Here is a 17,706-nt window from a genome sequence, read left to right as displayed (position 1 = left end):
GGCGTGGTTGCAGAGTGGAGAAGTTTGCTTCCCAACCACGCGGCTTTGGGCTCAGTCCCATTGCATGCTACCTTGAGCAAGTATTTTCTCCTGCAATCCCAAACCAAACAATGCCTTGTGAGTGGGTTTGGAAGGCAAAACCTGAAAGAAAACCAGAGAGAGAGAGAGAGTGTGTGTGTGTGTGGTCACAACTCCCCGATCCCACCAGGCTAGGGTCTACATTAGGGGTATGTCTGACTCAAGCAACACTGACTCGTTCACATGAGCTCCTTCTCAATATAGGATTTCAAAACAATCTACTTCCTTAGTAACCGACATACACTGCCCAGGGCACACCTTATACTCATACGATGCAAATCATTGCATTTGTCAATTATGCTGCCAGAAATTGCTCACTATATTACACCAAAATGAGACCTCTTTACATAATCAATTCTCGGACATAAGCTTGCAGACATAAATTGCCATCATATAAAATCATTATATAATTTCTCATCATCTTGGCAAAATATTCTCTTTTACTCACCACATTTTCTTCTCCTATTATTCTCGCTCCCTTACCACAGCGTTTAATTCTCCCATGTCACTCTGTCCATTGCCTCAACTATTTTTAACTGTTTTATCCTGTCAAAATACTACTTTGGCCCTCACACTGGTTTGAACTCACAACACTGCTTCTTTGGCTTCTTAACATCTGATCTTTGTCAAGTTGTATCTTCTTCTCATCCTGCCCCTTAACCACACTTTTTATTTCACCATTTCCCTCCACTTTCTATAACCCCTTCCTCACTACTCCTCCTTGTTCACTTCAGACCTTTATATTTCTAAACACTGCTGGATAATTCACACTTGCCACTCTGCTCTTGAAAAGGGACGCCTAACTTACTTTAACAACTTCATCAAAAGACCCTCTTAACTTTATTAAAACTTGTTGCTAGGTGTGCACCTCTGACACTACGCACAGATCACTTATGAATAAGGTTACAACATAAGTTATGGCCTCCTGAAACAACTGTTGAGATAAGTCTTTACATAATTCTTCTCTTTTCTTTCTTCCACAATCTATATTTTGTGCTCCATGTAAATATGTCTCGAGCCTAACTGTGTTTATCTACCTCATAAATATTGTTCTTATGGTTAACCTTCAAAGCCAAGATGCCAGCTCAGCGCTAGGTGAAGAAGTTGGAGTTTAAGTCCCCATTCATTTGAGCACTATTAGAGTTTATTTTGCTTTCACCTACTCACACTTTCTCTCCATGTGCATATGTATGTATGTTTGTATGTAAGTGTGTATGTGTGTATATATATGCATGCATGTATGTACGTATGTGTGTGTATGTATGTGTGTGTATGTATGTGTGTGTATATGTATGTATATATTTGTTGGTGGGCAAGAAGCTAGCTGTGACGGTAAAAAAGCTTGCTTCCCAACCATGCGGTCTTGGGCTCAGTTCCATAGTGTGTCACTTTGGGCAAACATCTTCTGCTATATCCTTGGGCTCAGCAAAACCTTGTGAGTGAATTTGGTAGTTGGAAACTGAAAGAAGCCTGTTGTGTATGTGTGTGAGAGTGTGTGTTTGAGAGAGAGAGAGAGAGAGTGTGTGTGTGTGTGTGTGTGTCTTTCTGTTTGTGTTGTGTTTGTCCCCCAACATCCCTTGCCAACTAATGTTGGTTTGTTCATATCCATGTAACTTAGCAGTCTGAGCCAAGAGACTGATAGAATAAGCACCAGACTTCAAAAAAATAAATGAGGTTTTGGAACAATTTGTTTCACTAAACCCCTTCAAGGCAGTGCCCCAGCATGGCCGCAATCCAATGATTGAAACACGATAAACACACAAATACATATACATATATATATATATGTGCGTGTGTGTGTGTGTATGAATATATATATATATATGTACATATATATATATATATATATATATATAGAGAGAGAGAGAGAGAAGAGAGAGAGAGAGAGAGAGAGAGAGATAGAAGAGAGAGAGAGAGAGAGAACAGCAGTATAGGTTCACCAAAAGCTGCTCTGTATTCATTCATATCTTGTTATCTTCAACTGCGAAGGTAAACATATACACATACAAGGATTGATATGTATACCATAACTCTTGTAGCTTCTCTCCTGGCATCATCCACATCAAATATTTTTCCATCTATGTTCCACTGCATATCTAGGAGTCTACAACAAACTGACACCACTAATGCTACTAATACAATCACCACCACCACCACTACTACTACTATCATCATCGTCATCATCACAACTACTATTACTACTGCTAATTCTAATAAAGGCATACCTCAACTTACGTCGGCAATCGGTTCCTAGAAATGCGACTGAACACGAAAAACATGACGCGAAAAAGACGTTTTAAAAACTCAATTAGCTTGTGTGATTTAATAAATGATTTGGGCGAAGGTAAAGAATATGCACAGCCGGTTTTTAGAGTTAGGGTTTAGGATTAGGATTAGGGGTTAGAATTAGGGTTTTGTTACACCGAAAACGGGTGGTGTACGTATTTTTTTACCTCTGCCAGCATTTGTACATATTTTCACATGTATTTCATTTCATTTTTTCCAATCCAATATTATTTTTTTTGGGGGGGGGGGGGGGTAAATACTCTGTGTTTTTAAATATATTCGCCGAGACCGACGCAAAGTCGGATAAATCGACTGAAGTTGGAGTTTATTTTTTTATTTAATTATAACATTAATTTCTTTAATAAAAGAAAGAAAAAAACGACGTGAAGTCGAAAAAGACGCAAGTCGGAACGACGTAAATTGAGGTATGCCTGTTGTAACATCGGTTTTAGTCAACATAAAGAAATGCGTGTCAAAATGTGTGTCTCTGAGATGCTGTTGACAATGTAAAAATATTTTATGCATTAATTATACATAGGTAAAAGAAAGAAAAAACATTACTTGTGTAGTGCGTTACTAATTAACGGGTGTATATTAGGATATTTTTGCCTCGCAGCGAAATGTAAACATGTGTAAGAAAATAATTTATAGTTTTTTATACATTTTCTCCTTTAGTGTGTATAATTCTATAATTGCATGCATGAGAGTCTACATGTTTCTCCGGGTAAACATGTGGCTGTGAGTGAGTGAGTGTATGTATGTCTATGTATAGAAACGTATGTGTTTATCTGTATGTGTGAGTGTGTGAATCTTCACATGTGTCTGTATACGCGTGTGCATATGTGAGTAAGCATGTGTGGGTTTATATATATATAAATGTATGGGTGTATTTGTGTAAACTGTGTGTGTGTGTCTGTCAGTTTTCCATGTCTGTCTATAAACGTATGTACATGTATTTGCACGTGTCTCACTACAAAGGTAGTGTGTGTATACTTTTGTTATTTACACCACCTGTCCTCGTCTGTTGTTATTTTTTGTATATTCTCCCATATATATATATATATATATAGCGCAAACAGGTGTGTGTGAGTGTATAAACGTATATATTAGTGTCTATAAACATATATATATATATATATATATATATATATATCAATGTAAACAGCTATGTATGTGTGCCTGTAAACATAAATGTAAACACGTATATGTGTGTGTGTTACACTGATATATATATATATATATATATATATATATATATATATATATATATATATATATATATATATATTAGCATAAACAGGTGTGTGTATATTTATGCCAGGTACGTGTGTGTAGCAATCGCGGCAGCAAAGGGGTGGGGGAAACGAAGGACTGCTTTGAAGTAAACCCGGCGGGGAGTTGGGTTAAAACCAAGCTGAAACAGGTAAACATATAACGCAATACAAAACATACAGCTAAGACCTCTCTGCAGCCAACGAAGTCGCTTCTACGTGGTATCTCGATATACTAGAAATAACAGGCAAATTTTCCTCAAATCACACTACTCTCTTCAAAACAGAAAGGAAATAATACATTGGACAGTGCTGATTAATATACAAAAGAACTGGATGGTCATGGCCGGAAAGCCTTTGATTATAAGACTGTTCCAGCTGTGTAGGCCTGGGTTAAAACCGCAATACACGAAGGGGGCCCTTTTTCGAGAAGTGGGCCGCATGAGACAAAGCTTATCATCAGGCGGCTCGCACTATAAAAGTATACAAAACTGAAAATAATTTTTCGTTAGGTTTGCCATTCAGAATTCCCAGACTGGCCTCAGATTTCCCATGACTGGCCTACGGGTTGTCCATAAACTGTTGCTAGAAATAACAGCTCAATTTCCCTCAAATCACACCATATCGTCTTTGGAAAGAAACCATAAACAGGATAGCGTAATCTTAGATATACATGCATGGAAGAAGAGGAAATATGGTATGGCCACATTTGGAACGACTTTAAACGTAGATCTGTCGGCTCTATCTGAGCTAACTTAGGGGATTAGTCTAAAACAACCCCCAAATAATCCCAAGTCATAATCTTTTTTTTTTTTTTTTTTTTTACCAATTTCCCCATGTCTGTGTCGTCGTTGTCATTTCATAAAATATTCTGCTTCGTCGTACGCTGTCGTCCGGAATTTTGCCGGATTGGATGCAGCAATGAATGGAATGGAATTGAACTGAATGAAAAAAAGAACGAATGAAATAGAATGAAAGAAAATGTAATGGTGTGTTTAAATGAATGGAGTGGATGAAAGATAAGGAAGAAAAACGAAAGAACCAAAGGGCGTTGGAATAAGAACAACAATAACAACAACAACCGAACAGACAAAACACAAACACACAAACATATACCCACAAACACACGCATGTAAAGAGAGAGAATTATCTCACTCACATACATGTCGACACGTAGAGATATACACACAGATATACAAACACACATACATCTAGTGACATATACACATACTTCCAGCGACATACTGACATACATACAAACACACGCACGCATACATACATAACAACACACACACACATACATAACACACACACACAAAACGGACCTTGATAAAAAACTCCACCGATCTTTCCACCCCACCCCTTTCCCCATTTACCCACCCCACCCCTCCGTTACCTTGGATTTCGCTGACTCTTGGATGCCGAGTGACCTTGTTCCATGTGAGACTGGCCACTTTAGCCTCTGATGATAGTCCACAGTCCAGCGGTAAAGACACAGAGTACATGCTGCCATGGCCAACGAATTTCTTGAGAGAAATGGTAACAAGAGACGATAGTAGTGGCGGTGATGGTGGTAGATGATGGTGGTAGCTGATGATGGTGGTGCTGCGGACGTTACCGATGAAGGAACGTGTGTGTGTCTATGTGCGTGTGTGTGTGCGTGAACATGTCTGGAAGTTTGTGTGTATGTGAATGTATTTACATATCTCAATCTAACAGCTCTCTAGTTCCCTCTCTCTCTCTCTTTATGTATGTATCTGCATGTGTAACAGGAAGTATGTGTGCAGAAATGTGACGAGATGTGTGAGTGTATGTATATATATATATGTCCGTGTGTCTATATATCTGTATAATACATGTGTGTGTGTTGGTATGTAAGCTGCAGAAGGGAGCATGGGACGATGGAATGAAGTGAAGAGCTTGTACCTTCCGCTGTCACCACCATATCACACACACAGACACACACACACACAGAGAGGCAAACTGACAAACAGATAGATAGATAGATACATACATACATACATACATACATACATACATACATACATATCAACACAGTACTGGGACAGCGAGTTCACGGATAAATAAACAAGTGAGGTTAAATGTATGTTTATTGTGTTCACACATGTAAACATATTGTATTTGCACATAGCGAGACACAAGTGAATGTTTATTGAACGTAAACACTATATACATACACACACACATGTATGTATGTATGTATGTATACACACGCAAACGGACATACACCAGGGTGGAGGTAAAGCGGGGAATATGATTAATTAGAAAGTAAACAATTGGAAATGTGGTGGTGGTGGTGGTGGTAACCATGATAGTGAAAGTGTGATGATGGTGGTGATGATGATGGTGGTGGTGGTGGTGACGGTGATGGTGGTAACCATGATAGTGACGGTATGATGATGATGATGGTGTTGATAATGACGCTAATGATGATGACGATGGTTAATAACAGAAGATCCTTATACAAACACTGGAGGAGGGATGAAGGGGAGGGGGCCTCAAACTTGTCTCGCGCGCACACACACACACACACACACACACACACACACACATACACAGAGGGTGAAAGAGGGGGTAATTAATGACGAAGGTGGGGCAAGTGTTGCAGGTAAAGCAACAGACGACAGTGAGGATTGTCACACTTCTCCACGCATCCCAATAATGACATCTTTGTATTTGTTGTACGCCACAGCTACCGCCGCCATCGTCATTACATTTGAGTGTCACATCTTCTACTACTACTACTACTACTACTACTACAGGTAAGAGCCACCACCACCACTACAAATATTACTGTCACCAACAGTCACAGATGAGTGTAACATTTACTACTACTACCACCACTACTACCTCTACTACTACTACTGCTAACACCAACACTTCTACTACTACTACTACTACTACCACAACTATTACTACTACCTCTACTATCATTGCTACTACCACCTCTACTACTACTGCTACTACTGCTACAGGTAAGAACCACCACCACCACCACTACTCCTACTACTACTACTGCTACAGGTAAGAACCACCACCACCACCACCACTACTACTACTACCACCACCACCACTACTACTACCTCTACTACTGCTACCACCAACACTTCTACTACTACAACTATTACTACTACCTCTACTACTATTGCTACTACCACCTCTACTACTACTGCTACTACTACTACTACAACTACTGCTACAACATAACTATTACTGCTTTTACTACTGCGTCTATTATTACTACAGCTGCAACAACATCAAAACTACTACCACTACTACTGCTCCTACCACAACACAAACTACTATCTCAATAGTTCACATAGTGTTGTTATTTCTTTCCAACCAATCCCCTCGCCATCTAGTTGGTTGACCCTGACTGACCAGACCTGTGGTCAATGGTATTCCACCCGTGGCCAATCTCTTTGTGTTTTGTTTTTCTTTTTTTTTTATTCAAACAGGGTATGGTTGTGTGGATAAGAAGCTCGCTTTGCAACCATGTGATTCTGGGTTCAATCCTACAGTATGGGACCTTGGGCAAGTTTCTTTTGCTATAGCCTCAAGCCAACTAATGTCTTGCAAGAAAAATATTTGGTAGATGGAAACTGTGTGGAAGCCTGTAGTGTGTGTGTGTTTGTCTCCCCCCCCCCTCTACTTGACAACAAGTGTTGTGTTTAGTCCCTGTAATCGAGCAGTTTGGCAAAAGAGACTGATAGAATAAGTATCAAACTTTAAAAAAATAAGTCTTAGAGTCTTTATTCATTCGACTAAAAATTCTTTGAGGCAATGCCCCAGCATGGCCACAGTCTAATAGCTGAAACAAGTAAAATATAAAAGATACTAAATCAATCTATTATACCGTTAAACAAATCCATGAGAAACATTCCTATTATTACAAAAGATTTGTTTTCAATAAATAACATTAATAATTTATAATTACAAACGAAGCACAATTTATTGTATATTATAAAAACCATAATTTAATAAATCAGCTTATATAATAACGTATTTAATGGTGAGGCGCATGAATCAGTGGTTACAGCGTTGGGCTGACAATCATGAGGTAATGAGTTCGATTCCTGGACTGGGCTGTGTGTTGTGTTCTTGAGCAAGACACTTTATTTCATGTTGTTCCAGTTCCCACAGCTGTAGAAATGAATTGCAATGTCACCGGTGCCACCGGCACGATGTGAAATAAATCGGTTACACATCCATAATACACAAAATATTTTAACAATTTTTTATACAAGTCCTAATAACATTTAATTATAAAAATGCAATTAGGATTTTTTAAACATCCAATGGCTGGGGGGTGGGGAACACAAGTAAAATAAGAATCAAAGGGGTCTCTAGGCAAAAAATAGTTGAGAAGCCCTGAACCTTTTAAAGCAGTGCCCCAAGATGAGCACTGGAATCGTGGTGATCAACTAACCCCTCCCCTCAAAAGTGACTGAAATGAATAAAAGGTAAAAGGTATGACTAAATTAACTAAATAAACCTCAATCACCAGGGTATTATTAATAAGCCACCATTACCAAACCAAATATTACCAAACTTGTCAACAAACCTCGATTTCATCCTTGGGGTGGGGGTCAATAAAATAAGTACCAGTTGAGCACTGGGGTTATTGTATTTGACTAACCCTGCCCCTCAAATCTGCCAGCCTTGTACCTAAAGTAGAAAGAGTTATTAGTAGTAAACTGCTACAAACAAATATCTCTTAGTTTTAACATGTGACCTTTTCCTTCAACACACACACACACACACACAAACATACACAACAATTTTTGCAACAGTTTTCATCTTTTATGCTACATTGAAGAACATTCTTTATCTGTGCTTCCAGATTCTGTGTTTTAAATATCAAAGTACTATGTTTAGCAGCACTGCATAAGCTATTGTTTCAAAACAAGATTATTTATACCTGTTGACATATTGGCAGGATCGTTACTGCACTGGAAGAAGTTTTTTGTAGCATTCGTTCCAGCTCTTTAGGTTCCAAGTTCAAAAATCTCACCATAATGAACTTTCTCTTTCATCCTTTTGGGGGTCAATAAAATAAGCACCGGTGAAGCACCGGGCTCAATGTGATCCTCTCGCTCCTGCCCCAAAATTTCAGGTTGTTATTATTATTATTATTATTATCATTATTATTATTATTATTATTATCATTATTATTATTATTATTATCATTATTATTATTATTATTATCATTATTATCATTATCATTATTATTATCATTATTATTATTATTATTATCATCATTATTATTATTATTATTATCATTATTATCATTATTATTATTATTATTATTATTATCATTATTATTATTATTATCATTATTATAATTATTATTATTATTATTCAGTAGTTTTATTTTTATAACGTGCTTTCACTTCACTACCGAGCGCAGCTCTGTGCGCCTTGGGTATGTGCTGTGGTTTGCTGTGGTGCTCTTATGTTTACTGTATTGAAAGTGTTTTGCGTAGAATGTGTGCAGTACCCAGGAGTGCAATTTTCTGTATGTTATATATATTTGTAAGTCCTGCTATTTTTGTTATGTATTTGTCTGAATATTTTTTTATTATACCTAAGGCACCTACTATGATAGGAATTGTTTCTGTTTTTAGATTCCACATTCGAGTTATCTCTATTTCCAGGTCTTTGTATTTTGAAAGTTTTTCCATTTCTTTTAGAGAAACGTTGTCATCTGCTGGTATTGATACATCAATTAGAAAGCATTTATTATTATTATCATTATTATTATTATTATTATCATTATTATTATTATTATTATTATTATTATTATTATTATTATCATTATTATTATTATTATTATTATTATTATTATTATCATTATTATTATTATTATTATTATTATCATTATTATTATTATTATTATTATTATTATTATCATTATTATTATTATTATTATTATTATTATTATTATTATTATTTCATTCATGCACAACAATGTGCAAGGTGGTGGTGGTGGTGGTAGTAGTAGAAATAATGGGGTGAGCAGGCAGAATCCCCAGAACACTCAGACAAAATGCTCAGGTCAACTTGAACACAGGTCATCATAACCAACAGAGGGGCCAGTTGATAGGGTTAGGGTGAGGGTTAGTTGCATTGTACGTTTTAGCGTTGAGTCTGTGACTGCTAAGAACATATTCTTTGCAGATTGTATTATTGTAATCTGTGGCAATTGTTTATGAAACACGAGTTGTAAGTTGTTGATGCTGTGTTTAGATGAGTTGGTTAGATGGCATTGAATGTCAATTATGTAAGAGAATACATTATTGGGTGGCCACTATGTAGAATACACGTTGTCTGGGTTGTATTACATTTGTCTTAGCACTTGAAGGTGGTGCTTTGAAGCGAATGTGTTGTATAGACCAATGCTTCTCAAACTATCTGATGCGGTGCACTGGCAATTTTTTTTTTTCCAGTGTGCCAGAGACCGATAATATTTCTAAATAATATTAATTTAAACCGGAAACAATATATATAATGAATAAGGCAGCAAACTGGCAAAAATGTTAACCCACCGGGCAAAATGCTTAGCGGTATTTCGTTTGTCTTTACATTCTGAGTTCAAATTCCGATGAAGTCGACTTTGTCTTATATCCTTTCAGGGTCGATAAAATAAGTACCAGTTGTGTACTGGGGATCGACTAGCCCCCTCCCTTGAAATTGCTAGCCTTGTGCCAAAATTTGAAACTATTCCTACTAGTACTGCTGCTGCTTCTGTTACTGCTACTACTACTATTGTTATTATTATTATTACATATCTCCACAGAGATTGCAGATAAGACTGCTAAAGAAAAGCCTGTTAACAAAAGTGACATGATAGATTCCACACAAGTTAATCAGACTCCTGTCATACATCTTATCATTGCTTAGACAACAACTAGTCTGAAATAACAGACAATAATAATAGTAATAGTCCTTGATCGGAAGGATAACGATGACAACAATGATTTGGTGGTGGTGGTGGTGGCGGCGGTGGCGGTGGTGGTGGTGAACATGATTTTGATAGATGTGGTTATTACTACTGATAATAGTGGTGACTGTAGGTGATCATAAAGATGTGTATGTATGCATGTATGTTTGTAATGTATGTATGAGTGTGTGTGTGTATAACAGAGTGGTTATATGCATTTATATATATATATATATTGATGTTTGTGTGTATCCAGACATAAAATAAACACACATACACTCATATACACACAAGAGTCAACACACAGACCTGATAGAAAGAGCAACTGATTTCCTTTCAAATAACAATTGAGAGTAGTTAAATAAATAACAGGTGTCTTGTCACAAGGAGAACATTTTGGATGAGGTAGTCTTCAATAATAGACATGCAACAAAATGGCTTCGTCAGGAATGTCTTCGGTCATAACAGACATTATAAATAAGGCAAGGCTGATCAAGAATTGACCACCAACATATATATATATATATATAATCAATGTTGTCTGAACAGGTGGATGGTGCGCTATGCATCAGGTGTTGAAGTGATTGCAGAGTAACATGAGATGAAGTGTTTTGCTCAAGAACACAAAGTACCACCCAGTCTAGGAATTGAAACTATGATCTTGCAATTGTGAGTACCACACCTTAACCACTAGGCCATGCACCCTCACACACACACACACACACACACAAACAGACAGGTGCAAACATACACCTATACACACTATGCACAGCATAAGAATGTATATATATATATATATACACAGCCATAAGAAACTGGAAACTGAGGCAGACAAGAATAATGTCTTCGCCAGTCTTTCAAAGTGTGTCTATGTGAGAACACGTGGGTATATATGTGTATGTATGTGTGTGTCTGTGTTCATGCATGTGTATATGTATGCACATTTGTGTATGAATGTGTGTTTATATATATGTGCATGTGTGTGTATGCATGTATGTATGAGCATGTGTACATTTATTTGTGTGTATGTGTGTATATATATATATATATATATATATATATATATATATATATATATATATATATAATGTATACATATGCATACATATATTACACACATACATAGACATACACACGCATATACATATATAAAGATACACATGATTGTCAATGAGTGTGTGTGTGTGGGTAACATCAACCATTCTGCCACTCCTGTCAACATAATTAATAAGACAAAGATTAATATTATAGATTGTGTTCGTTAATTAAAAGGTAGAGAACACTGAATACACACCACCACCATCAACACCACCACCATCAACACCACCACTACAGCCATCATCATCATCACCACCAACAACACTACCACTACTATTTTCTATTATTATTATTATTATTATTATTAACTCCATTGCCACTACATCAAAAAATAGGCGAAAAGGCATTAAAATCGAACTATTAGTTAATACCTTATAGAACACACACACACACACACACACACACACATATGCTATATATATGCTATATAAATGTACACACATATATATAGATACACACACATACATATGTATATTAATATTCACACATGTTCTGCCTATATGTATAGAAAATCTTGACATATGCACTTATATGTATACATACATGCATATTTACACACACACATATATATATATATATATATATATATATATATATATGCATATATACACACACACATGCACACATATATTTATGTTTATATGTAGATACACACAAGGGTGCATGTGTGTGTATATATATATATATATATATATATATATATATATATATATATAGTGTGTGTGTGTGAGTGTGTGTATGAATGTGCACACATGTTATGCTTATTGATGTATGTAATATATGAATATAGTATATATCATATAGTATATATATATATATATATATATATATAAACAGAAAAACACATATATGCAGATAAACGTATATACACTCATTTAGCAATAAACACACACACACACACACATATTTTTTAGGAAACATCAAGAAAACACAGGAAATATTTTGGCAAAAAGTCAGATTGAAAAATGCATTAATATAATGGTAATAGACATAGGTGATGATGATGTGGAAGTTGTTGTGGTTGGTGGTAGTGGTGGTGGTATTGGGGGGAGGGGAGTTGATGGTGGTGGTGGTGGTGGTGAAGACGGTGAGTAATAATGGTTGGACGTGATGACAGCAACAATAATAAAGACATTGATGACAATGATGATAAAGACCACAACAAAAATGATGATGACGATGATGGTGATGACAGTAGTAGTAGTAGTAGTAGGTAGTGATGAATAATCAGTATGGTTGTGATGATGATGATGATGTCAATGATGATGAAAGTGTTCTTGTAGTTGATAGTGATCATGATTGTGATGATATGGTCATGATGATGATGATGATGATGATGGAAATGATGGCAGTGATGATAACGATGGTGATGATGATGATAATGATGATGATGGTAGTGATGAAGGTAGTGGTGATGATGATGATGGTGGTGGTGGTGGTGGTGGTGGTGGTGATGGTAGTTGGTAATAAATATAGTTATATTTCATGTGAGAATTGAATTTAAGAGGTTAAAAGCCTGAGCCAATTTATTCTAAATAACTTAACCCCCAAGCCCCAACCATTACCTAACTACGTCCCCTTCAATTTGCCAACATATCAAAATCATGAGAACCTACCTTTGCCATATCACCCCTCTTTTCACACAATTTGTCCCACTTAAAGTATATCACAATAGCAAGAGAGCTTCTACATGGCTTCTATATTTGCTAGAAATAAAAGCTAAATCTCCTCAAAATTACACTCTGTTGATTTAAACAAAGAAGGGCAACCATTAGATAATGTTGTATTTCTCTGAGATACAAAGGATACAGGATGGCCACAGCTGGAACACTTTTGATCAGAGGTCAGGCTGGATCAGGGCTAATTTGGGACTAAACAGCAACAACCTACCCCAGCAACCTCCATGTCACACCCTCTACTTTATCCACCCACCTACCCACCGACCACAACTTCGACCCAACAAACTTACCCCCTCCCCGTCCACAAGTCCAACTTCACTCCACCACTCCTATCCATCCATCCCACACCTCCATCTTGCCTCATCCACTTTCAGAATGCAACACCACACATCTACCCTCATATCACCACCTGATTCCATCTACATGTGCCATGCCACCACCCCTTCCAATCCCACCCCACCCCACAAATCCATCCACCCTTCTCACCCCAATTAATTTAAGTGTTTCCACAACACTACAGTGCCACCCTATCACTCATCTTGTCCTACCCCTGCCCCATCTGCATACCCTACTACACCATTCCACCCACCGTCCCACACTGCCACCACCACCACCACCACAGCTACCCTCATATGACAGCATGCCCCACCCCATCACCCAACCTCTCCTAACCCTACCACCCCTCCAACTCCCAACCAATCACCTGTCATTTCAAATAGTTGGGGATTGAATTTGCAAATCCACTCTCACCCCATCTACCTACCCTGTCCTGCCCCATCACCCATCCCACTTCCATGCCATCAACCATCCTACACCACACCATCCCATTCCACTCATCCCAATCCAGGTGTATACCCATCCTACCCTCTAACCACCATCACACAGCTCCCCACCCCACAGCTCCCCACCCCACAGCTCCCCACCCCACAGCTCCCCACCCCACAGCTCCCCACCCCACAGCTCCCCACCCCACAGCTCCCCACCCCACCAATCTATAAGTCTTTAAACAAACAAAAAAATCAATGCATTCTACAATTGTGTCTAAAAACAATAAAACAGACTTCTTAATATTTCTGGCTTTGGTTGGTTTCTTTCTGGGTGGCTGGCAGAGTAGATGGCTGGGTGGTTGGCTGGGTGGTTGGCTGGGTGGTTGGCTGGGTGGTTACCCCCCCCCCACCGGGTGGTTGGTGGTTGCCTGGGTAGATGGCTGGGTGTGTTGATGTCTATTAGAGAACTATCTCTTACAATTATTCAACATATTTTATGTATAGCAGAGTGTGTGTGCGTGTTTGTGTGTGTGTGTGTGTGTGTGTGTTGAAATATGTATATGTATGTGTGAAAAATGTGAGAGTATAAGAAATGAGCCTTATATATTAGTATTGATCTAAAACATCTTAAGAGGATATGCTTAATTAGGCATCTAAGAGTGGGAAAAGTAACGAGAAGAATTGACTTACCAAATGAGTCATTTTCAGACCCGAGAGAGTTAGTGAAATCCATATTGATGCTGGATGTGAAGGGAAAATTCCCTTCCCAACAGACAAAGGCAACAATCTGGGAGATATCCAGAATGGTTGAATATCCCGAATTGGAAGCAGATATGTTTTATATCTGACATCTATGAGTCATCCATGTGAAAGAAGTATCAAACATCATCTGGTATGTAAAACTGAGTTCAATCTTGGGAAGAAGAACTCGATTCTTATAGGTATAAAAGTCATCAGTTTGGAGAAATATAGCCAGAGGTTTAATCCCCAGGAGGTGAAGTTTATAAGTATCATTGATATATAAGCTTTATGATTTAATTAGCCTCAAAGAAGATTTCATAAATGGTAGGGGAGAAAAAGTCGAGTCCAATCAAAAAGGAATTTTTTCTACTGATGTAAATACAATGAGAAGATTGATTGCAGATTTCGTGTGTGTGTGTGTGTGAATATATTATATATATATATATATATATGTAATATATATTATATGTATATTACATAGATATCATGTATATATTACATATGGCTGTGCATGTATATACACATAAAGAGATGGGTATATGTATGTATACATCTATGCATAAAGAGATATGTATATGTGTGTATGCATATACATATATAAGCACATATAGATAGATAGATAGATAGATAGATAGACAGGGAGAGAGAGAGAGTGACAGAAAGACAGCTGAAGGAAAAGTGAGATAAAGAGAGACAAAAGGAAGTCTAATACTTGGAAGTTTCAAGTATTCAAAGTATAATGGTTTACATTTAAAGTTCCTCTACTTGAAAGAAATATCCGACATTAGATATATAAAATGTCCATAATAGATTCCGTTTCTTATTACCAATTTTGGAGAGATGGGTAGGATGATTAATAAATAGAGAGAGATAGAGAGATAGCTAGATACCTAGGCAGACAGTGACATGGATAGATAGATAGACAGGCACATAAATAAACTAAAGAAAGAAAGATAGATAGATAGATAGATAGATAGATAGATAAACAGACAGATAAATGGGATGAGTTCAAAACTTAGCTACACTTGAGTTTGGATTTTTTTTTTTTTTTTGTTCTTGAAGAGATTCTACGACAGAGAGATGGAGGCTATGTTATTCCTTACAGCAACCAGGAATTACACAAGAATCTTTCTTTCAGTAAACTAAATTCTCATTGAAGTTCTTCCATCATCAAAAAAGATGGAAAGAAACTATGACACATATTACCTCACACTTCTTTTCACACTTCTCTAATGCACACACACACACACACACACACACTCAGATACATATATATGCACACACAACACAAACACATAAACATACACACACACACACACACACACACAAAAACACACACTGAAAGACATAATTATACATACACACATACAAACATGCATGTACATACACAAACATACACACATAAAAACAGTCTCACACACATACACATATAAGCAGACACAAAAATACATTCACACACCCATAAACATGCAAACACGCACACACAACACACACACACACACACACACACACACACACACACACACACACACACACACGAATAAAGCATTCAAGTTTCTGTTAAGAAGTTATAACGGTGCTTCCTTGATTTATACATGAAGATTGAATAATTACAAAATGGTAAAGCGCCAAGAATAGAACAGGAACAACAAATTAAAACTGGTCCTGTAACTGATAGAATCATTGGAATTCATAATTAAAAATGGTCTGATCTTCTACTTTCTGGTGTTCTAGTTTTATCGCAGACACCATGAGGAGGTCCATGGGTGGGGGGGAGTGTGGCCACATCAATAAAGTACTTGGTATTTGGTTGGTGAATTATAGGTCGTGAGTTCAAATCTACCCCAAGTGGTGCAGGCATGGCTGTGTGCTCATGAAGCTTGTTTTGCAAGTTTGTGGTTTCGGGTTCAGTCCCACAGTGCATGCATGGCATCTTGGGAAAATGTTTTCTATTATAGCCACCCCCACCCACGAAGTCAGCCAATGTTTTTTGAGCAAATTTGAATGATACATTATGATACATTATGGAGCTTTGCTATGAGTAATACCAGATTATATATATATATATATATATATATATATATATATATATATATATATATATACACATACACATATATACATACACACATACATATATGTGTGTACATACATACATACATACCTACATACACACACAGATATCAAAACATGAAAAACCTCACAACTGGGAACTTCCACAGAAACAGTGATGTTGATAGGCTCTACTTAAGAATAAACGAAGGTGGTAGAGGCCCGAGATCAGAGCAGACAGCCTTCAAATGCTGTATGGTATCACTCAGGCAGCTCCTCCTGAACAACATTCAGGGAGGCACATTGTCTGTCTTGCTATTTGTGCCTTGTGACTCATTTTGTGATACAGAAAATTTTGAAAGGAAGGGTTTGTGGAATACAGAGGATGGACAATAAGATGCTTACTGGCTGATCTAGACTGAGCTGACAATTTGGAACATCAGAAGACATGCAACTCATATTGGATAGTTTAATAAAAGAGGGAAACATGGCTGGTCTGGTTATTAAATGTTCAAAGATGGAAATGATGAATATAAATTATGCGAATCCATCGAATTGCAATATAGAAGGAAGTACGATATATACCACGGGTCATTTCAAATAGTTGGGGATTGAATTTGCAAATCATAGCTCACTTGCTTTAAGAGTTTAGGGGAAGAAATGAAATACAGAACAAGCAGTGGTCACATTAAAATTTATATGGAAGTTTGTCTCTCAACACATGTGAAGGGGAAAATTTATACATCCTTGTTCAGGCCAATATTACTTTA

The 17,706-nt window shown here is 37.1% G+C and overlaps 1 protein-coding gene across 8 annotated transcripts in view; it reads right to left on the bottom strand.

The window, feature by feature from the left end:
- LOC106873084 (myosin-IIIb) overlaps window positions 1–17,706 on the bottom strand; it is a 221,564-nt gene that overhangs the window by 142,400 nt on the left and 61,458 nt on the right. For 6 of the 8 annotated variants that reach the window (XR_016237804.1, XR_016237805.1, XM_089339133.1 and 3 more), the window contains exon 1: window positions 5,032–6,504. The exons of the other annotated variants lie outside the window; for them this stretch is intronic. Coding sequence is in view for 4 of the 6 variants with exons in the window: in XM_089339133.1 (XP_089195259.1) it covers window positions 5,032–5,140 (109 nt within the window). In the remaining 2 variants the exon portion in view is untranslated. Of the gene's footprint in view, window positions 1–5,031; window positions 6,505–17,706 lie in introns of those variants that run through there. 8 annotated transcript variants of the gene reach the window in all.

The sequence above is a fragment of the Octopus bimaculoides genome, chromosome 21, assembly GCF_046866305.1.
Source record: "Octopus bimaculoides isolate indiv1 chromosome 21, ASM4686630v1, whole genome shotgun sequence".
Taxonomy (NCBI): Eukaryota; Metazoa; Mollusca; class Cephalopoda; order Octopoda; family Octopodidae; genus Octopus; species Octopus bimaculoides.
This window is presented reverse-complemented; position numbering and strand designations above follow the sequence as displayed.